This window comes from Brienomyrus brachyistius, chromosome 6, assembly GCF_023856365.1.
Source record: "Brienomyrus brachyistius isolate T26 chromosome 6, BBRACH_0.4, whole genome shotgun sequence".
Lineage (NCBI taxonomy): Eukaryota > Metazoa > Chordata > Actinopteri > Osteoglossiformes > Mormyridae > Brienomyrus > Brienomyrus brachyistius.
In genome coordinates, this window is record NC_064538.1 from 15,624,078 (window position 1) to 15,646,369 (window position 22,292).

A 22,292-nucleotide genomic window follows, 5' to 3' on the forward strand; every position below is an offset into this window, starting at 1 on the left:
AAAACAGAAAGTATTTGATTTTTGTCTTTTATTTAATTTCACTTTGTTTCGGAAGCAATATTTTTGATTTCTGTTGATATTTAATTTTCTTATTTAATTTCAGTGTACATTTTTAAATAGTTTTTGTTTTCGTTAACGACGCCAACTAGGGCGGCCCTCCTTAACTCTACACAGAAGACAGAAGAGGGTGCTCATCTGTATGTATGTGTGTCGCTTGTTCTTCTGCCCAGGGGTGAAAAATGCAGACGAGGCAGAGCTGAGGCAGGTGGCTTCAGAGCCAGTGGAACTCAACGTCTATAGCGTCAATGACTTCCCCCTGCTGAGCAAGCTGGTCAGCCGCCTGGCACGCATCCTCTGTGGGAAGATTGAGGACCGCAACAAGGCCAAGAGTAAGCTATGCATACCCCAAGTAGCCCTGAATGATGTGTAGATACACACGTGTGGTGGAGGCTTGAGATGTGTAGCCTGGTAGATTTTAGATGGGCTCCGAAAGTGAGATGGACTGTGTGTAATCATCACGTTTTAGAGAAAGTGAGATCTGTGGTCTCAGAAAAAAGTCTGATGTAGATATCAGGATATTAATATCTTAATGATTGTTGATGGTTTAACATATGATGTTCTTTTGATTTTTTTTTTTTGTGACTGAATCTTAAGTGTTAGTGCTTGTGGTTATAGTAGGGTGACCAGATAATCAATGTCAGGGAGGTCACTTTGAGCTTGGACGGGATCTATAAACTGCCATTTTGAATGAAAAGCATGATGATTTCACTTAAACAGTGAGTGCTTGCTATTAAGGTGATTGGTCAGTCCCCTGTAGTCAGGGGCGGAGCTAAGGGCCCAAGGCTTCAAGACTATGAAGGTGCATGCCTGGTTGTGTTTGTCAGTCCAGAAAGTAATTCAACATGTTTAAAAGTAAAAGTGGCGCACAAAAGAGGAAGGAAAAGAAAAAAAAAACGGAGAAAATTCTCTTCAAATAGGCTATTATATGCCGTGGACCTTTTAATTAGTTTGTTTGCAATTTCGCCAGGTAGGCTACCTTCTTTAAACTGCGTTTTGTTAGACTACATATTTCGGGATGTTTTATTGTAGTCTTTGTAAATATGTATATAGTTTAGCCTAACCCAGCCACTTAAGGGAGCAAGCCATCTCAACTAGGTGCCGATTCCAAGCCCGGATTAATGGGGAGGGCTGGCATCGAGAAATAAAGAGACTGTATCTTCACTGCATCACTGATGTCAAAATGTGGGAAATATGTGGTTGTATAAATAAATGCGTTAAAGTAGGTTAATGATTCTGTGCTGTCTGTATAAAAATTTAGGCTACATGACATTTGAATGGACTGTGCCCGGATGCATGGACGCATTATGAGAAAGACGGTGCGTGCACACTAATTAACCTATACCCTATTCACTTAGACAATACACTGTCATTTTGCAACAGAAATGGATGAGATGGGCAGGCAGCTGGAAGTGGGATCTTTGTCCTTGGTAAAACTCTGACGGTCTCCACACTGGTAACAACGTTGTTTTCTAGCCATAGCCAAACAAATCTCCTCCTGTCTGAAAAGGTGTAGAAAACGCAATTTAGCCTCTGAAACTTTACAGTTTTTGTGAGGGACAGTTGAATTCTCTCGTTTAGTTTTTTGTGTTCTTGCACCCACACTTTAAAACTCGTTTCAGTGCCGCCACATATACGTGTGCGTGTGTGTGTGTGTGTGCGTGTGTGTGTGCACGCGTGCGTGCGTGTGGGGGGGGGGAGGGGGGTGTTTTGCCCCGGAGCCTTGTGTGCAGTTGTTCCGCCACTGCCTGTAGTCATCATGCATGTGTCACCAGTGTTAATTGAAAACAGGTGGATGTATCTTTCTTCAGTTAACCTGGTAGTTTGTAAGTCCTGTCTTAGCTCAAAGAGTCCTCCCTGACATGGACTATCTGGTCACCCTAAGGTTACAGGTGATGGTGGATTTACGGTTTCAAAATTTATCCTGAGAGGAAAAACATCAGTTGAAATGTTTACTCCTCTGTGAATATGGTTCTTTGAGTAGCGGCTAAATGAAATATGTTTCTGTTCTGTAGTTAATAGGTCTATGTATTTATCAAAATATGCCACTGACAGTGTATTATGGCTTTCCTTTGGTAATGCTGTTGTTGTATCTAGCAGGAATGGAGCAGCCAACCTTAGACCCAGCACTGTCCTACCCGAGCCCCATGGATCTGGTATTGTCCCAGCTGGGATCTAGGGAGGTCCGGCTGAGCTGGACAGCCCCAAATAGAGCTGTGTCACGGTACCGAGTGGTATTCCACAACTCAGAGGGCCACAGCCCACAGGAGGTGAGGCATAGGGTGCAGTGAGGTTTCCTCCTGGGTTTCCTGGGTCCAAGACCATATTTCTGGTCTGTAGCTCTACCTAAATCTGCTGAAAGATCTAAAGTATGTGATATATCTCTTTTTCACTAACATAGTGCTGGTATCAGTGTTAAATTTGGAACCGGTTCTGTGCTTTTCCACTGCCAATATACTGGTGCTGTACCTGAAAAACCCCAGCACCAAAGGACTGCCAGTCTGAGACCGTGAACTCATGAAGTCAGCGCGTGGGGAGGGGTTACAACACGATGTAAATTTCAGCAGAGTTGCATTTGTTATTTTCAGTGTTTGATTTTTGTTTGATTTTAGCTTTTGCTAAAAACATGCAGAAATTAAAGTAGAGCTGGAGAAAGCAGGCTACTTTCGTAAAATGCAGCAAGCTGTAAACTAATTTGAAAAACGGAAAATGTTCTACCAAAACTGCAAAAAAAAACGATGGAGAAAATTTAAAAGTGCCCCACAGTTTTGTATCCATTATCGGTAGCCAGACTTGCAACGATTGCAGTACACGTAATCAAAAATTGATCAAATGACTGAAGTTTTGGATGAACAGCGTCCAACTGAATCCATGGACTGTTATGTCCCACCAATGACTTGGTGGTGGATTTGCCCAAACAATGGGTGACGCCCGTCAGCTCTATAACAGCAAAAATTCTGCAAATAATTAGTTATAAATATTAATTACTAATGCTTTATACTGTAGCTAGCTCATTTTTTCCAAAAAAAGAATATTTCAATTAATACTAACTTAAGAGCCAGCGCTTAAATTAGAATTACCCAAAACATTTTCCATCAAAAGACATTGTTAAACAAATTCGACAATGTTACATGCTTATCTGCATGTGTTATACATGTTGTTTTTAACCAGTGGAAATGCAGAGCAGTTCTTAGATGGTGCCACAACCATCGTTCCTGGAGCCAGTCTCGCCTGCTGCACTGTGGCCGGATAAGTGTTGTCACATGTCATAAACCAGAGCGCTTTGGTCGCAGGTGGTGGTGAGTGGGATGGATTCCAGCGTGCTGCTGAGGGGCCTCTCCTCCCAGACCCAGTACCATGTGTCCATCTTTCCCATCTATGAGGACGGCATGGGCCCGGCACTCAGAGGAACCTTTTCCACACGTATGTTGCTTTCGTGCTGACCTGTGACACCCATGCGGACGAGTAGTTGGCCATGGATATCTGTGGTGTGCTCCTGTTATATCCTGCTTCTTCTCTCTCGTTCCCTGGCTGTTAGTGCCATTAGCCGCCCCCAAGGCCCTGGAAGTCACCGCGTCCTCCCCCAGCAGTCTGCGTGTACAATGGGGCCCCACCCCTGGGGCCACACAGTACATGGTCCTTTACTCTGCCCTGTCCAATGGGGAGCCGGAGGATGCGAAGGAGGTGAGACACTGGACAGCTGGTGGCGATATTCACTGGCCGACACTTATACATTTCGCCTGTATGTACAAAACTATGAAATGCTACATAAGAGACATACCAAATGTGTGGTTTATTCTGTTTTACTGGAGCTAGATTCTGGAGATCAGGACTGTTGCAGCCTTTTTGCCAGATCTGGGCAGATCAGGGTTACATGATGGACCTTCTTGTGGCTGACTGTGTGATAGTGTTTGCGTGTCTGTGCATTGTACAAATCCTGCCATTAGGTAAAGTTTGGCCCGGAGCAGACGGACGTGGAGTTGACGGGTCTGATGCCATCCACAGACTACTCGGTGACCCTTTACGCCCTGTACGACGAGGATCCAAGTGACCCCAGCACTGCCATGGCTTCCACGTGTGAGGGAACAAAGCAGGCTGTCTTCCACACTATCCTCTTTTGTTTGGGCTGTATCATTTCAAGCAATCTATGAAACTTGCTCCAGGAGGTATGGCGAATATGTGACCCATGTGCTGCTGGAATGGGAGGACAGATTGGGGAAGAGGATCAAATATGAAGGACGGACAATTCAGCCAAAGAGAAAGACGATGGACATTGGGTCTATGCAATAGCGTTTATAGGATTTTTAAAATTTTATTTGCCATAAAAGGGACCTTAATTCATAGAGAGGGGTCAACCAATGATATATTTTGAATCAGTGATCCCAGCTGAAGCCAGTGCCCTTGTAGCTCCGGCCCTAAATACACCCCCAGGTCTATAGAGAGGCAACAAGGCCTGGAAATGTGCTGTCCCGGGCTGGAGATGTGGTGTCCCGAGAGACAGGACAGATGACTGCTTTATATTGATTTTATACAGTGAAGGACTTCTTCCCTAACTTTTCCCAGCCATCCACATACTTTATGTTACGCCGTCTTCTAAAATGGCAAAGTGGAGCTTAATTTATTGGTTAAATACCACAGTGTCCAAAACCATTCATCTGTTTTGAAATTGCTGATTCGGTTTAGCGTCATAGGGGGATCCTGGAGGCTGTCCCAAGAAGGACAGGCCACATTGAGGGGGAACACCCTGGATGGGATCATTCTGCAAAGCACATTAACATTGAATGAAAAGTAAATGCTGACACAGCTGAATAATGAAGCCAGCACATTTACTAACAAACAAGATGGTACCATGTACTTTCAGATCTTCCCCTCACCTGCTCTCATTCCCTTACCCCCAAACCTTGTGCTTCACTGTCTTTCGGGTTCATGTTGCATTGCATTTTACTTCACATATAAGGATCACAGAACATAACAAGGGACAACAAATATGATCATTTTTTGCTAACAACCATACATACATTGTGAGCACTTGGGGCATGTTTTTGCATGCTAATAGCTCCCTCTCTCTCACCCTTTCTCCTGCAGTTCCACTGCCAGCCCCTCAGAGCCTGCAGTTCCCCCTGGTCAGCCATAGCACAGTGATGGTTAGCTGGACCCCAGGATCTGTGGATGCACGTGGCCACTTCATCACGTATAGCACTAACCACGGTAGTGACGTCAAGCAGGTCAGCAGCCCAGATTTCCCAACTGGACAACACTTGTTTGACTGTCCGGTCATGGACAGAAATTAATCAATGATAGGTTACAGATAACAATTAATTATTGACTGTTCATGAATAATACCTTGTTAATTACGATAGGTCACAGATATAGTAACAAATGTAGAAATCGCTTGAGATCAGGATTCGTTAATGATGAATTAACATGAGATCAGTATACAACTAAGACTTAGTTTGTGGCAAATTAATACATAAGTAATAGCATAATGATACATAATTTGTGTCCCTTCAAATACAGTGTTACTGGTGATTGTTTTATGGGGGATGATGAACCATATGATGAGGTAAGAAAGGTTACCATCTGTATGACACCTTTTTATTATTTCACCTTCTTTTCCTGCCAGGTGGAGGTGACAGGAGTAAACTCTGTGCTCCTTCAGAACCTCTCGTCCCTGTCCAGGTATCTGGTGTCCGTGCGCTCCAAGTTTGAACAGGGCCTCTCTGCCCCTGTCACCGCCAATGTCACCACCTGTAAGACGCCGCTTCCCTCCCTTGTCCATTACAGATGATCCTTTTCACACAGAGCAGGGATTCCAGCATCCATGCTTAAGAAGACAATAACCTTGGTTAACTTTGGCTACTACAAATATACAATATCAGTATGCTGTTTAGCTTTTCAACTTGAATAGTGAAGTGTTAAAGAATATGCTAGCTAGTCAAACGAGAGAACCTTTGTTTGTTACCTTTAGTTCACCACGTTTGGATGGAGTAAGGAGCTTGAAGAAATTTAGCTCTTAGGACAAAATCTGAGATATGGTTGAATAAACGTTTTTGAATAGTTTTCCACTGGGAACTTTATAGCACAAACAAAAGCCATTCCAGTAGATCTATGATGCAGAGTGAAAGGCGGCCCACTTTTCTCTCTCCTTTTCCCATCACAGTGCGGGTCCCCGCGCCATCAGACTTGAGAGTGACAAACTTCTCAGGAAGTGACATCACTGTGCGTTGGGACCCGGCAGCCAGTGATGTTTTGTCGTACCTGATCAAATGGATTTCCCTCAGTGGGGGAGAACTCAACCAGGTTGGTAGGCTGTGGATTACAATATATCTGAAATGCTTTGCAATTATGCTGAACACTTATTTCTCCATGGGGATATACAGTCGGCACCATAAATATTTGGACAGAGAGAAAGTTTTTGTACATTAACACAATACATTTTAAAAGAAACAAGTCAGATGCAGTTGAAGTGCAGACTTTAACCGCATGTTGTAAGTTCACACCTCAATGTTCCAAATGCAAACAAGACACCTAAAATCAACTGCAGGCCTTTTATCTGCTTAGTTCTAAACCCATCATCCAATTTGAGTGTGGATACCCTAAAATGAAATCTGTCTGCACTTTATATCCATGCCCATTGTTTAACTTCAGTTGGAATATATTTCAGTTAACAGATAAAATAGTAAAACTTGTGTCAGTGTCCAAATATTTACGGTATGCATCTATCTTAATTTCATACAGTCCAAAGTTGTTCTGTGCTCCTAATGATCTTCTTGGTTGTATGTCACAGCATAGTTGGTTTGCTGCACTGCCCTGTGGCATTCTGTGCTGTTTTGCGCAGTGCTGTGCTGAGATATGTCATTTGGTCTCAATCTTTGGCAGCTCACGATGGGTGGGGACAGTGATGGAGCCATACTGGAGGGGGTGGAGGATGGTATGGAGTACCAGGTTTCACTGTCCGCTCTGTATGCCGACGGTGCTCAGAGTGAAGCAGTGGCCATTCGGTACAGCACCTGTGAGTAACAGTCTTGTACCTCTGTGGCCTGACACACCTGTAGTCTGACACACTTATGGCTTGACACAGTTGGTGCCCGATACACCTGCAGTCTGACACACCTGTGGCTTGACACAGCTGGTGCCCGATACACCTGTAGTGTGACACACCTATGGCTTGACACAGTTGGTGCCCGATACACCTGTAGTCTGACACACCTGTGGCCTGACACACCTGTAGTATGATACACCTGTAGTTTGACTCACCTGTAGTCTGATACGCCTGTGGCCTGATACATCTATAGTCTGACTCACCTGTGGTCTGACACACCTATGGCTTGACACAGCTGGTGCCCGATACACCTGTAGTCTGACACACCTGTGGCCTGACACACCTAGTGCCCGATACACCTGTAGTCTGACACACCTGTGGCCTGACACACCTGGTGTCCGATACACCTGTAATCTGATACACCTATAGTTTGACTCATCTGTACTCTGACACACCTGTGGTCTGGCAAACCTGCAACCTTACACACCTCGAGCCAAACACAACTGTGGCCTGACACACCTGGACAGTTACACACCTATGGCTGAACACTCCTGTGCTCTGCAACACCTGAGGTCTGACATACCTAAGGCTCTGCACCCGGAGGATGACATGCCTATGACAAGTTGGTATTGCTGTTATTTTAGCACAGTTTGCTGATTGTGGTGTTAATGAAAGCCTTTATGCGTGTATTAACAAAGACACATCTGGCCATTGTGTGCTCAGGACCAAACTTTGTCTTCCAGTGTCAGGCGGTGGCCCCTCTGATGTGACAATCTCTGAGGAGACTCCTGTGAGTCTGCTGGTCACCTGGATGCCCCCAAATGCCCATGTTCTCCAGTATCGCATCTCATACATCACCCTGACTGGAGATGTGCAGGAGCAGACAGTGAGTGCATCATGGAAGGATTCGGAATGTTACAGCAAGTGCCAGGAAAGCTCAGAAGTGGGACGGTGTAGCATGGATAGGAATGACATACCAAAGAGTGTCATCTATAGGGTCCTTTAAGTCAGGGTATCTCAACCACTGGTCTGCGGAATTAGTGGGTCACTCAGCAGTGGCCAGGAACCGGTTTGGTCCGTAATAATATGAGTACAAAACACCACAAACAGTACAAAACAGTAACAGGTAAAAACACCATGAGCTGCAAAGTGCTTTTCTGAAATGAATGGAAATATATATTTACTTTTTCTTACAATGTGTTTAAAAAATTCGCTGCCATGGACTGATCTAGGTGTAGAAATAAGCATTGGCACAGGAGAGAGTTGGATACTGGGGGCTGGGGGGGGCACAACTTACTCATTATGTAAATGTAATGGTCTGTTTTTGGAGGGAGAGCCATGAATGAATCCAAATGAATATTTGGGGGATTTGGTCGCACCTCAGGTTCCTGTGCCCCTGGAAATAACCACAACCCAGTTCCAGTTTGTTTTCCCTAGTCTGATATTGGTTTCCATTCCAGAGGGGATACATGAGTTTACTTTAATAGTTCAGTGCAGCAGTGTGTTTTTTAATAAAATAAACGAAGACACGTCATATTGCAATCTTTTGTTTAAGACTAAATTTTGGTTTTATATATATATTTTTAATGATAAATACTGAAAAGTTCATACAAAACCATTTTAGAATTAGTGCAGTGTTTCATATTACAATCATTAAAGTAGTTAAATTTGTGTCCTTAAAGACCACTTGTTGAAACATAATTCCATGCCATAATAGCAGCTTTACAGATCAGTCTTTATTTATATAATACTCCTGTAATCCCAGGGTCTACAAAGTGCTTTACAGACATTTTAAAAGAAGAAAAAGAAAGAAATTCAAATAAGCCTGGTGGAAAAGTTTGGTATCCACTGCTTTAAGTAACAGGCTCCTTGGGACTCAAATTCCCAACTGTGCCCACATAAGGCAGCCTAAATATTCTCTGATTAATGTGCAAATCTGTCTGTCTTTCACCTTTATTGTTGTTGCTGCTATAAAGGGGTCCATTTGAAGGGACATGCTTTGGGTTACCCTGTGGCACCATCTGCAGGTTCTGGTGCCAGGCATCGAAAACCATGTTCGCCTGCAGTCCTTGCTCCCTGACACGCGGTACGGTGTCCTGGTCACTGCAGAGTACAGGAATCGGGAGGGAAGCAGCGCCTCCACACAGGGCAAGACCGGTGAGCCACATGGGTGTGTGTGCCAAGGCTGTTTTGATATGACTGTCAGGGTCAGCAGTCTGTCAGTCTTTCATGTCTTCTCCTCGTTTGGCCAGCAGGTGTCGCTCTTTAGTGTCTTTACTGTTTCCCCTGCTCCCCATCGGCCACATGGCTCAGCAAGCTGAGCATGCGGCTACCCGTAAACCCTGTACATTTTGTTCCCTTGTATTTCATTTGTAACTGTTTTTTAGTTCCTGTGATTCTGTGGATTGTTTTTCGGTTCGGGTATTTTGCTTTGCCTTAGGTCTGTTTTACCTGCCCAGTGTTTAGTTTCCGAGTTCCTCGAGTTAATTACCTGTTGCCTGTTCTTGTGCCTGCCCTTGTGTATTCTACCCCTGTATTCTACCATCCCCGATTGGTTAATTGTTTACACCTGTCCTGTATTATCCTTGTTAACCTTTTGTATTTGTTCCTTTTCTGTTCCTCCTGGAGTCATTAATGTTGAATGTCTGTATGCCAATGTTGATGTATGTGTTCTGTAATTTTTACCCTGCCTGCCCCTTGTCACCCTAACCCTTTTGTAGTCTTTGTTTATTCCTTTTAGTTTTGACCCCTTGTGTTCCATTTATTTTGTAGTGTCCCTGGTGTTTTCTGCTCTGTTAATAAACCCCTGTTGTGTCCTGTGAGGTGCCAGTGGGTCGTCCGCATTCTGTTCCTGCCTGCTCCATGCCTCACCCCGTGCCTTCTCCGCTAGGGTCCGTGACAATGACTGTTATACCCGGATTTTTGCATCGCTGTTGTATATCGCCGGATATACTGTACATCATCATCCGCTTCCCATGTTCCCCCATGTGTTGCAGCCAGCCTGCGAGTCAGCAGCGTGACCGTGGTCCACTCTGACCACTCCAGTCTCTGCATGTCCTGGAGACCTGTGCTAGCTGTCACGGAATACCACATCGTCATCCAGTCACTTAGAGGTACCACTCTCCCTTTCGTTGATTTTTTTTTTCTTCCTTATAGAAATGATCCAGCTCTAATACTGTGTTCATTAATAATGAATGAATAAGTTATGCTCATTAATAATCATGAAGCGTAGGTTAATAAAGCAGCGGGCCATTCTTAATGTCAGGCCTTAAGTGTGCCTTTCTCTTCCTTGTTATGTCTCTTCTGTCTGTGTTTGTCTTTGAGCACAGACCAGAAGATAAAGGAAGATGTAACTGAGGCCTCCAGCAGCTCCCACTGCTTCTCCAACCTGCAGCCCGAGTCTATGTATCGCATAAGCGTCCACTCTCGTCTCGGCACAATAGAGGGCGCTGCAGTCACCATTCTTCACTCCACGGGTCAGCTACCGCTAGTGTGTGTCACCCTTCAGCTGAAAATTTTTAATTTTCCCTCACTGTAGACCCCCCCTCCTTTGCTTTTTTTGTGAGATTTGTTATTCTCTCCAAACAGCCCCCACACCCGCTAGACCGCCTTTATATCCCAGACAGCCCCCGGCTCATAACGAAGGTGAACTTCACATTTTGACAGCTCAGTCACAATGAAGCTTCTTGGTGAAGAGAGTCTTCAGACAAAGGGCTTATTTCACATCACGACAATGGTTTTCTGGGTCCTGCAGTTTTCCCACAAAAATGAAGCAATTTCCTTTGAATATAAATCTGAATGGTACTTTGTGATAGCGTGCTAGCATTAAATTATCAAAGGGGAGCACATATTCGGGATCTGTACCCTGTACCATGTATCCTGATTGCGTTTAAATGGGACAGCAGACCTCATTACAAATGTTTTTCTGCTTTGCAGTATGTCCAGAGGTAACCATCAGAAACAGTGTTATCAAAGGTAGGAGAACAGATTCAGTTTTCTGGTGCAGTTCCTTTGTTTCTGTTGGTCACATCAGGAAAGCTGCGCCCTGAGGCAGCCTGAGATTGTTTTTCTTTGTGCTGCAGGCTTCGATATGATGGAGGCCTTCGGCTTGACGCCAAAGGCCCACGCATCCGTGGAGGGCGTCGCCACCGAGACCTTCATCTTCAGCACCCTGCCCAGCTACACGCTCTACCGGGACATCCAGCTCACGCAGCGGACGCGGTGAGAGCACTGGAGCCACGCGGAGTGGTAGGCGGTCTCTATAGGGCCGTCCACTCCGTGTTTTTCCCAGCCCTAGCACTGTCTGTTTTGCTGTGCTCATGCATGGACTTGCACACGTTTGCAGTGTCCATGTGTGTTTGTGTGCGTCTGTTTGTGCATTGATTGTGTCTCTTTGTTTCTAATGGTGCTTTTCCGCTGGTATACAGCAGTCAAGCCATTCCCAAGGCTTACTGTGAAGAGTTACTAGTTATAGCACAGTTCCAGCTCATTTAGGTTTTTGCACTGCAGAAAGGTCGGCTTGGTAGTGGCGTTGCTGCGTTTGGAGTGCAACAGTGGTGTGAAACCGAAGAGACCCTTATTTACTCTTCACAATTTCTGCCATGTGCTAATTTCCACTAGCACATCTGTGAGAATTGCCGTGCAGTTTTAGCATGAAATGCTAGTGGAATTAGCATTCGCTTGCATAAATTTGCCTTACGAATCCATTCCATTCAGCTGTTCTATAGCACTTTTTTAATAGGTGATTGGAAATGTTATTAGAAATGCATAAATACATTGTGATGTATGATACCACTTTTTTCCCTTCAGGTAGTTCATGCATATCTATGTAGGTCACTGGTATCTCCATGCATTTTGACCAATGTGATGGTGGTGATGCAACCAGCTCGGTTTGGTCATTTTTGGCCCTGCCAGTAAGCAGGGTCATATTGCCGTGGATACAGCTTGCATAATTTACAATGGAAAGCCGTCAGTTTGTGGCATGGCTCGGTTTTTGGTGGCTGTGGTAAAGCTTCATTATGCCCCATCTCAGTGTCCATCTCAGTGCCAGTCTCTGTCAGTGTTAGTGGGCTGCCCCGCCCATGGATACACTGCCTCTCACTCCTGATTGGTCCCTCTCCATCTGTCAGCCACACCCACCCCGCAGGGCTCTCCCCGGAGCACACGGTCAGCATGGTCTTCCGCCTGCTCCAAGGCACACCACAGGAGCCCTTCGCCCTCTGGCAGATCACAGACATCGACTTTCAGCCCAAGATGGGGGTGGCGCTCGACCGTGAGTCTCAGGAGAAGGACGGGAGGGTGAGGTGTGGGTGGGCAGCCGATGTTCTGCAGCTGTCAGTGGGCCAGCAGGTGACCATGTCTTAGCACACTTTCAGAATTACTCGGACATAGAGATGGTGAAGATTCCAGACATTTGTGTGTATACTGTAAAACAGAATAAAGATTCACATATAAAGGCAAAAGTTATTGCCGAAAGCCAGGTACAAGCAGTTATGAGCACAGAAATTTTGTAGTCATTTAACCTGAATCTTGTGGTAAAAATACCAGGGAATCATTCAGCGTAGCAGAAAATATAGATTATTATAATAAAAAATCAGGAAGAATAAAGAACCATACAGTATGTTGCTAAATCCACAAAACACTGAAGCATTTGATAAAGAACTGAGCATTTAAATTAATTATGAATGCAAAGGAAATGGCTGTCAAGACCTCTCTACAATATCGCTGTTGGTCAAAGATAAATCTGCCCTCTTTTGCACTGAACTGTTATTTTGTCTGAGGTGATTGAAAGCAGCCCAGTTAGCTGCCTTCTCTTAACCCCCTCCTCAGCTACTAGAAAACGGCTGCTGTACTTCAGCCTGGACTATCGAGGGGAGGTTCAGGAGCTAATGTTTGACCAACCCCAGGTTCACCGCCTCTTCTATGGTAGCTTCCACAAGGTATGTGATTGGTCATTGTGATTGGGGTTTGTCATGCTGTGTTATATGTTTAGACTGCTTTAAAAAAAAAAACACCACTGTATAATGGAAAAGAGTGACATATGGACAACATGACCTGGGTCATGTGATACATTATGACTTTTTTTTAGACGTTCCATTTTAAAGACTTTTCTTAGCATTAACTTTCCAGGAAGTAGCCAGGTTCACAATATTTTTTGTAATGATGAGTTTCATGTCGGTCTTCAGCAGGGCGATGATGAACATGATGATGATGGTAATGAATATTCACTTGGTCCTGTCACCTGGCCAGGTGCACCTGTCTGTGAGCCAGGTGAGCGTCTCCCTGTCGGTGGACTGCCAGCACGTGGCAGACCGGCCGGCACGACCCCTGGGGATGCTCCCCACTGATGGCTTTGAGATGCTCGGCAAGCTGCTTAGGACTCGCGGCCCACACAGCGGCTCTGCCTCGGTGGGTTGCCTGCCGCCGTCCTTTGATGTTCACCCAACTCTGCGGTCACCTATGGAAGTTCTGATGGGCTGCTGCCTGGGGATCTGCTATAAAACACAAGATGTCTACATTTCACCTGTACTCTCCCTCTTTCTCATATTGAACTGTCTGACACTTTGCTTCTCTGGGTATTTTGTTTGCTATATATTGGCTCGAAAATGAAGAATTCCAAGCCGAATTTAATGCAGGTTGACTAAAACAGTGACAGGCTAAAAATGATGTGCGTGTGAGACAGTAATCTGAACCCTAGTGGTATGCGGGTGTTCAGTTTCAGCTGCAGTCCTTCGAGATCGTGTGCAACACCACTTGGGCCTCAGAAGACACCTGCTGTGACATTCCAGCCCAGGTGAGCCATGCCGGCTGACTCCGCCCTATCTGCTCCGGGACCTGACCTGAGCACTAGCCCTCTGTACTTCATGTAGTGGGTCAGCCAAACGAAAAAAAAGAAAAATGAAAGTGAAAGTGACTAAGCCAGGCATGACTAAACGAGTGGAAGATGGAAATCAATGAAATATGGAATGGATGAAGGACTGTGTTTCTGATAGATTGCTGCTGTCATCTTACCCCCAGAGAGATGAGGAAAGCTGCCCCACCCCTGCACATGCATGCACATGCACCTCAAATGTTCCCGGAGCCCCGGGGCCGACTGGTCCTCCGGTGAGTCCTCACGGTTTCACGCATATAGCTACACTCCCTCCTTTTGGCTCCATACCACCCTGCCGTCTTCCTGCAAGATGGACGTGGTCGTTCCTTAATGTCAGATCATTTTTGGTGTTCTCAAAAGAACCAGTCAAAGCATCTTACAAACCTTTTTTTTTTTTAGGAAAGGCAACTTTATGTGGCTGGAACTGATCATGTCACTGAACTTCAGCATTGTGAAGCACTTTACGAAGCACAGTCGCTTCTGTGCACAGTTATTTCTGCAAATTTATGTATCTTTAATTTTGACTGATGTATTTCTCATGTACCTTAGGGCAAACCTGGTCCCCGTGGCGAGAAGGGGCAGAAAGGAGAGCAAGGCCAGAAGGTCAGATGTCACAGCAGATGTCTGCTACACATATTGAGAAAACATTTACAACTGGCCAACCAGAGAATTTACCTCTGTATATAGCTATAGAGCAGCATCTCTGTAATTTTATATTTGCCAAATGGATCCCTCCTTCTACATCCCAAAAGCCAATTTCCAGAAATTTCTGTGGCTTCTGTCGCCTTTCAGTTTTTGTCTAAGCATCTTATAAACAAGAATGAGGTTAAACTGATTTCCAGACTGTGTGTATGTGAGTGTGTGTATGTGAGTGTGTGTGTGTGTATGTGTGTATGTGAGTGTGTATGTGTGTGTGTGAGTGTGTATGTGTGTATGTGAGTGTGTATGTGAGTGTGTGTATGTGAGTGTGTGTATGTGAGTGCGCACCACAATTGTTTGGGGCCCCATCCTGGGTTGTTCTCTGCCTTATACCAGTAGCTTCCAGGAGAGGCTCCAGACCCCCTGCAACCCTGAATTACACAAACAGGTTCAGAAAATGGATGGATGGTACAATAAGGATGTTGCCTACCAAGTAATGACTCGTATTAAAGCCATAGCTTCAACATCCAGAACTATGAGAATACAAACTCACACATATACATATGGCTGTGCAAATGCATAAGCCTTTACATCAGGGTTCCCCAAATCCAGTCCTGGAGGCCAGAATCTAGCACAGTTTGCTGGTCTCACTGCTCAAACACATCTTAATCAGCTAATTACCAGGTCTAGTAGGTGTGTTTGGACAGGGAAATCTGCAAACTGTGTTGGATTCATGGAGCTATACTACAGTTTGTGATTGTACTGTGACGTTTGATTCCTCCCGCTGATCTTTTCTCCTTTTCCTGTGCAGGGAGAAATGGGTCCTCCAGGAAAAGCAGGGCCAGAGGGGGGGCCGGGGCCCCTTGGCTCTCATGGCCCCCGGGGGATGACAGTCCAGGGGCGAATAGTAGGTGTTTCCAAACTCTTCCTAGTGATTTGAGTAGAGACTCCTGGTTGCTTGGAGCAGACGCACATCAGGAGCTTTTCAAATGCCATGTTCTCTGGTTTGAAGGGCCCACCAGGAGTGAGAGGGGAAAAGGGAGAAATTGGGAAACCTGGACGGCAGGTGATTCATCCGCTCCATCCTCCTACAACCGACGGAACCCTTTTAAAGTGTCATGTCATTTCTTAATTCTCTGCTTCTGTCTTTCATGTGTGCTCTTAGGGACTACCAGGTCCTCCGGGGCCCAAAGGCACTGAGGGAAACCCAGGTCCCAAGGTGAGGGCTCAAACATATTGCGTGTCATGTAATGTGGAACTATGTGTGATTGTGTCACCGGTATATGGACAGTATAGTGGCCTCTTCTAGTAAATAACCCACAAGCACATCGGCCTGCCTACATTTATACACGTGTGGCTGCATCATAACATTGTTCATAAACCTTCAGGAATGTATGGGTTTTAGTTGGACTATTTGGAGAAGCATAACAAAGTTGTGCTGTATTAGAGTAGGAATAGATTCACTCTTTTCTCTTGTAGTGGCTCCATCCCTCCAAAATGATGTGCTGAAAGTCATGTTTTAACTGGAATTTTATAATGGGCCCATGCCTGCAGGAGTTAAATTTATGATCAAACCAGAATCATTTAAATTGATTGTGTGCTGTAATCAGGGTAGCGCAGTGGTTCACAAAGTCGGCCCTCGGACCCCACTGCCCAGCTTGTTTTCCTGTTATCCCTGCCCCACACACAAGTCCCAGCTGTCTTTCAGCTTCTGATTGACTGAACACACCTGATCCAGGTAATCAGCAGTGTGTAGGGCAGGGATAGCTGGAAAACAAGCAGGGCAGTGGGGCCTGAGGACTGTGGTTCTCAAACTCAGTCTTCATTAGAAGAAGCAGTTTGAAGATGGATGGAGAAACTGATATTTTTCTAGCTAGTTTGCTACGGGAAAGCTGGCTGTGAGATGGATTCTGCCCTCATCCAGTGCTCTCCATCACTGATGTATGTTTTTTTTTATTATTTATTTGATCCCCAGGGAGTGCGAGGTGTGGAAGGCAACATGGGTAGCCCTGGGATACCAGGGCCAAGGGTAAGAGAATCCATTGCTTCTGAAGAGACTGCCTAACTGCATTCTAGGTGTGTAACTTCACTCTTGTTTTGAAGAGTGACACCACTCACATTCAATGTCAGTGACTCCCTAACCACTATGGTTAATGCTGCCTTTCAAAGATCTTGACTCCATGCAAGAAATGCTTTTTACTTTTTTCAACACTTACCATCCCCTCCTGCTTCTAATTGTAGGGGTTTCAAGGATTACCAGGCTTTCCTGGACCCATGGGCGAAAGAGGAGCACTGGGTCCAGTGGGACCAACAGTGAGTTGATTGAATCCCAATATGTCTGGCATTTAGAGTGACTACATTTGTCATGGGCGTCATTAAGTCCAATCACCCGGGACTATAGCCCCAAGTATTTTAGCCCCGAGTAATTTAGCCCCGAGTATTTTAGCCCCGAGTGTTTTAGCCCCGAGTGTTTTAGCCCCGAGTAATTTAGCCCCAAGTATTTTAGCCCCAATGCCAATCTTCTTTCAAAAGAAAAAAACCCTGGTTAAAGTTGACTTGTTTAAGTTCAGGTTTGCCCTGGATCTTTTCAACAACTAGAAACATTTGTATATGAAAAAAATGGCAATGAGTCTGTCGCCATATAGAAAAAGACATATAGAAAACCTTTTATGGTAATTGGCAATGTATATTCATGCATTTAGGTCACTCAAATGAAAGGAGGACGAGTTACATTGAACATTTGAATTGTAGAAACAAGGCAAATGATTCTAGGCCAAAGAATAATTAAGAAATATTAATATCACTGTGCTTCTTAACCCACATGTGACTTTCGTGACATAGCAGGGGGCAGCTAATTCAGCACCCCGGGAGCAGTTGCTTTGTGGCAGTACCTTGCTCATGGTATCTCAGTCGTGCCTTGCTGGTCGGTGATTCCAACCTGCAATCTTTCAATTACAAGTGCGCTTCCTTAACCATCAAGCCACCACTGATTATTTGAGGTACCCTGAGCAAGGTACCGCCCCCAAGCACTGCCCCTGCGGGCGCTGAATTAGCTGCCCCCTGCTGTGTCACGAAAGTCACATATGGGTTAAATGCAGAGGACACATTTCGTTGTTGCGCACTGTGTGCTGTGGTGTGTCAACAATGAGCACTGATCACTAAATTCTAATTCTTGTCCCTCAGGGTCTTCCTGGGAACAAAGGAGAGAGAGGGGAGAAGGTAAGAAAGACCATCCATCCATTCATCTATCCATGTTTCCATACATCTTCTAACCACTTATCCCAATCGAGGAATCAGGGGGCTCTATTCCTGATAGTATAGGGCACGAGAGTGGGGTGCATGTTGGGCAGGATGCCAGTGAGATTAAATATTTTGATAAATATTATGTATTAGTTCTGTACAGACACATGGCAGAGAGCTGAGCCAGGATTTGTCTCGTCGATTGTGAATATTTTGCTTTGTGTTCCAGGGGGAACCACAGTCCCTTGCCAGTATTTACCAGCTGGTTACTCAGGCTTGTGAGCAGCTAGTACACAGTATGTATTGATATTTAATGTTTTCTGTAGTACTCTATACAACAATGAGAAATTGACTGTAATACAAAGATGATTCTGTTGCCAAATAATTTCCTTCATAAAACAATACTTGTGAAGTACGTTTGGTTTCTTTCTTCACACTGATACATTATTGCAGCACCATTAAAACGGGATATTTTTTCTTGGCAGATGAAGTTCTGAAGTTGGAGTCTGCCCTGCATGAGATTAGCCGAAAGCCTGTTCCACAGCAGGAGCCCGTGGGCCCCCCAGGAGAGCCCGGCATGCCAGGCACCAGAGGGCCTCCGGGACCCAGGGGGGGCCAGGGAAATCCAGGTACTAGGGGAAACCCCGGAAAGCCAGGATACCCTGGGGAACAAGGTAAGACAGTGGATGACTTTGTTTAACCAATTGTTTAAAAGACATATGCTGTCACCCCTCCGCAATGACATGGGTTAGGGGTGGAAGTTTCCCACAAATTTGCGACTAATACTTTGACTCCCATATCTTCAACCCATAACAGTCTGCTAGCCTGTCCAATATCTAAACCAACAGTACTGTACACTTGGCACGTTATACTTCTATGTGATTTCCTATCAAGAATTTTTATATAATATACAAACCATCTAAATTATTCCCCTGTATGTACAAAGTACTACTCTACGCACAAGGAGCACTACATTTTGGACCCGTTATTAAACTGAACAGTTTACAATTTACTGCAAGAATCGTGAGATTCCACAGTCACAAAGACAGGTAACACATGACTGAGGCTGGTTGCCAAGACAAAGATGTGCTCCGTACCCAAGCCAAGACTTCTAATATTAATGATATAGTATGCACTTACACTAACAAATATATTATGTATCACTAATATTTATGTATATGACTTAATGTGATCTAAGTCAAAAATCGTTTTTGGCTTATGTGTCATCTATGAGTTTCTGCGATCTTTCGGCAAGCTCCAAAAATATTCCCATTTAATTTTTCACGGCAAACGTGAAAAACCGGGCTATTTACATCTGCACGCAGAGCATGGTGGAACATGCGTCCCGCCGGTGCTACAATACAAACAATCAAGATGAGATTGCCTGAAAAATATATTTGGAAATTAGGAAAATTGTACAAAGGGCTTCTGCTATATAAGAGGATAAACCATGGTGTGGTATTAACTTTTAATTGTATTCAACTATTCAAAATAGATGGTCTAGTAAGTGGTCTAACAGATCATCCTGTTTTTCTCCTCCAGGGCGGAGGGGGATTCCTGGGGAAAAGGGTAGTGCAGGGGCCAATGTACAGGGGCCCACGGGGATTAAGGGATTACCAGGTGAGTGTGTCATTTTGCTTATTGACAATGCTAATGCCGGTTCTGTAACATCCCTCTGTCAAAGTCCCACCTTTGACCCACATCGTGTGCATGAGCAGGTCTGCCAGGTGAGTCCAACCTAGGCGACACAGGGCCTCAAGGTCCGGATGGGAATCCTGGGGACACCGGGCCACCTGGAGCCACTGGCCAGCGTGGGGAAATGGGGCCCCCTGGTGTATGTGACAGCAGTGGCTGCAACAGAAGGAGTGATGCAGCAGGTACAGAAAATGCTCCTAAAGTGGTAGATCACAGCATCAACAGACACCTGAGGGTTGCATTTGTGATAGAGATGTTTTTCAACAAAATACTGCCCTGGAGCATTATGGGAATCAATGTGGGAATTAATTGGGAATTAAATTCTGGAGGCTTGTTTTCAATGTAGACTACAAAATGCCCCCCATGAGATAAAAAAGGTACCTTTCATTTAGGGATCTTTTCCACCACACCAGGTACTGTACTTTTGGAACTGAACTTTTAGTACTTTCCCTTTTCCTTTACCTGGTCGAGCACTAGTACCAAAAGAACTAAAAGTATGGTACCTAGTGCAGTGGAAAAGCGTCCTTAGTATTAGTCGTTTTAGAGACCACTTTAATATTTCATATTAATGCAAATACATTTCACTCTCTTTACATTCTTCAGAAGATGCATTCTACAGTCTCCAGCCCTGAATGCTGGTGGATGACTCCATTCCACGATTGCCCCGCGTTCACTTTCACCCCATTCAGACACAGTTCCTTTGTTTCTTATTGAAATTGAAAGTACTTTATTTTGAGCAAAGGCTTATTTCTGGACAAAGACCAGCAATGAGATGAACAGCTAACAGATATGGCTGCTAGAGCCGTCAGTCAGGCATTAGTGATTAGTGGGAGGGATAGAAAATGCGTTTGCATGAGCTTGTGCTGTAACAGTCAGAAAGGATTTGATCGCAGGTAGGAAATTCTGATTTCAACTTTGTCCTCAATGGCATGATTTAAGGCATTATTTTAAACCATATATAATGCACCTGATATTTTCCTCACCAAGTGCCTCATTTGTTAGAACTGAGTATTGGATTAGATCATCCGCTTGCAGAAAAAAAACTGTACTTGCCCCAAATGCTCAGCTTGTTAAACACAATTCACAGTAGTGTTATCAGTCTAAGACTGTAAAACTTAAGCTTGTGTAACAGATATTTATCTTTATGGGTATTATAAAAATGTCTTTTATATATATGAAAGCTACACATTCTAATTTTTTTTATTGTTTTTCATATGTGTTGGTATTTATTATTTATACCTTTAAAATACTTTTCCAATATGAAAGGGATTTCCTATAAGAAACATTTTATAGAAAAAAAAATGTCTGTAATTTGAAAAAGAACTACTCAGGCACTGAAATATTTGTCAATTGCTTCTGGTTGTTCTCATATTTATGTAATATAACAAAAATCTCATTTTAAATGTACTTTAAAAGTGTATTTACACTGTCTGAAGTAAAATTACAATGCATAGATTTGTTTAATTGATAAACCATACACTGTGATGACCATTACATATATCTGTTGAATATTTAATATGTACTTTACGTCTTTGCCCATCATATTTTTTTAAACAGCAGGTAGTGTTTTTGTTGCTGAAAATTAACTCAATTCCATGTTTTTCGTTTAGCTTTTCCTTTTAGTTTGTTGCTGTGAAATGCTTTTTATAACCAAAGACTGATGTGGTTTGTAAATGTATTGTGCAGTATACATTTAAGTGGGCTTTGTATGAAAATTGTTTCATGGCATTATACATAATGGTTGAACAATAACAACTGCCCACTTAATTCTGAAATTGTTAATATAACATAACCACTCTTTAAAACATTCAGCTGTGCTATACTTTTGTGAATGTTTTGGTGTTGATGTTGTCCCTTCATCACAAACAAATGGGCATTGACATTGACAACACGTTATATTCAATGACATACAGTAAATAACATTGGACAAATTTGTTGGTACCCTTCCACAATCTCTAAAATAACTTGAAACTGACAAAAGTTTAATCGCATCCCTTATTGTTTATTCCATATGTAACACAAATCGGATGTTGCTTTTGATTATTGATTTAGTTGAATATTTTATATAATAAAGCAAATGAAAATGGTACAGACAAAAAAGATGGTCGCCTTAATTTAATATTTTGTGACATCACCTTTTGCTGCAATCACTGCTAACAAGCGATCTCTGTGTTTCACAATGAAACGTCTGCACTTACCAGCAGGTAGTCTGGCCCACTCTTCCTGAGCAAACTGCTCAAGCTGTCTCTGGTTTGAAGGGTGGCGTCTCCACACTGCAATTTGAAGATCTTTCCATAGATGTCCAAGAGTATTAAGATCTGGGCTCATGGAGGGCCATTTAAAAACAGTCCAATGTTTTGCTCTCAACCATTCTTGAGTGCTTTTAGCTGTATGTTTTGGGTCATTATCCTGTTGGTGGACCCATGACCTGTGACTGAGGCTGAGCTTTCTGACACTGGGCAGTGTGTTTCGCTCCAGGATGCCTTGGTGTGTGAATGTATGTGTGTGTGTGTGTGTGTGTGTATATATATATATATATATATATATATATATATATATATATACATACATACACACACACACACACACACACACATAAAATCTTTTGTCTGATTTCCTGTTACTTTTCATCAGGACAACAATCGAGAATTCTTTGGGTCACTGAGCAGACAGAAAATAAGAGAAGAGGGAAACACATGGCAACTATGTTCTTTCTTGTATGCAAACTTAGAAGCAGAAAGGTTTCAT

The 22,292-nt window shown here is 43.9% G+C and overlaps 1 protein-coding gene across 5 annotated transcripts in view; it reads left to right on the forward strand.

The window, feature by feature from the left end:
* The window catches only part of LOC125744729 (collagen alpha-1(XIV) chain), a 38,089-nt gene extending 16,445 nt beyond the window's left edge, over positions 1–21,644 (forward strand). For 3 of the 5 annotated variants that reach the window (XM_049016868.1, XM_049016871.1, XM_049016872.1), the window contains exons 10-42: positions 231–389; positions 2,155–2,327; positions 3,351–3,480; positions 3,596–3,741; positions 4,005–4,134; positions 5,143–5,282; positions 5,681–5,807; positions 6,218–6,357; positions 6,937–7,069; positions 7,843–7,985; positions 9,127–9,256; positions 10,096–10,212; positions 10,429–10,575; positions 10,688–10,744; positions 11,036–11,074; positions 11,182–11,320; positions 12,229–12,371; positions 12,929–13,038; positions 13,349–13,507; positions 13,815–13,892; positions 14,117–14,203; positions 14,520–14,573; positions 15,421–15,516; positions 15,622–15,675; positions 15,775–15,828; positions 16,585–16,638; positions 16,851–16,922; positions 17,793–17,828; positions 18,079–18,145; positions 18,335–18,523; positions 19,392–19,469; positions 19,568–19,726; positions 20,148–21,644. In XM_049016868.1, the coding sequence (XP_048872825.1) occupies positions 231–389; positions 2,155–2,327; positions 3,351–3,480; positions 3,596–3,741; positions 4,005–4,134; positions 5,143–5,282; positions 5,681–5,807; positions 6,218–6,357; positions 6,937–7,069; positions 7,843–7,985; positions 9,127–9,256; positions 10,096–10,212; positions 10,429–10,575; positions 10,688–10,744; positions 11,036–11,074; positions 11,182–11,320; positions 12,229–12,371; positions 12,929–13,038; positions 13,349–13,507; positions 13,815–13,892; positions 14,117–14,203; positions 14,520–14,573; positions 15,421–15,516; positions 15,622–15,675; positions 15,775–15,828; positions 16,585–16,638; positions 16,851–16,922; positions 17,793–17,828; positions 18,079–18,145; positions 18,335–18,523; positions 19,392–19,469; positions 19,568–19,726; positions 20,148–20,176 (3,569 nt within the window). In that variant the 3' untranslated portion in view covers positions 20,177–21,644. The remainder of the gene's footprint in view (positions 1–230; positions 390–2,154; positions 2,328–3,350; positions 3,481–3,595; positions 3,742–4,004; positions 4,135–5,142; positions 5,283–5,680; positions 5,808–6,217; positions 6,358–6,936; positions 7,070–7,842; positions 7,986–9,126; positions 9,257–10,095; positions 10,213–10,428; positions 10,576–10,687; positions 10,745–11,035; positions 11,075–11,181; positions 11,321–12,228; positions 12,372–12,928; positions 13,039–13,348; positions 13,508–13,814; positions 13,893–14,116; positions 14,204–14,519; positions 14,574–15,420; positions 15,517–15,621; positions 15,676–15,774; positions 15,829–16,584; positions 16,639–16,850; positions 16,923–17,792; positions 17,829–18,078; positions 18,146–18,334; positions 18,524–19,391; positions 19,470–19,567; positions 19,727–20,147) is intronic. The other 2 variants (XM_049016869.1, XM_049016873.1) reach the window with 1 other exon arrangement.
* The last annotated feature ends 648 nt before the right edge of the window (positions 21,645–22,292 follow it).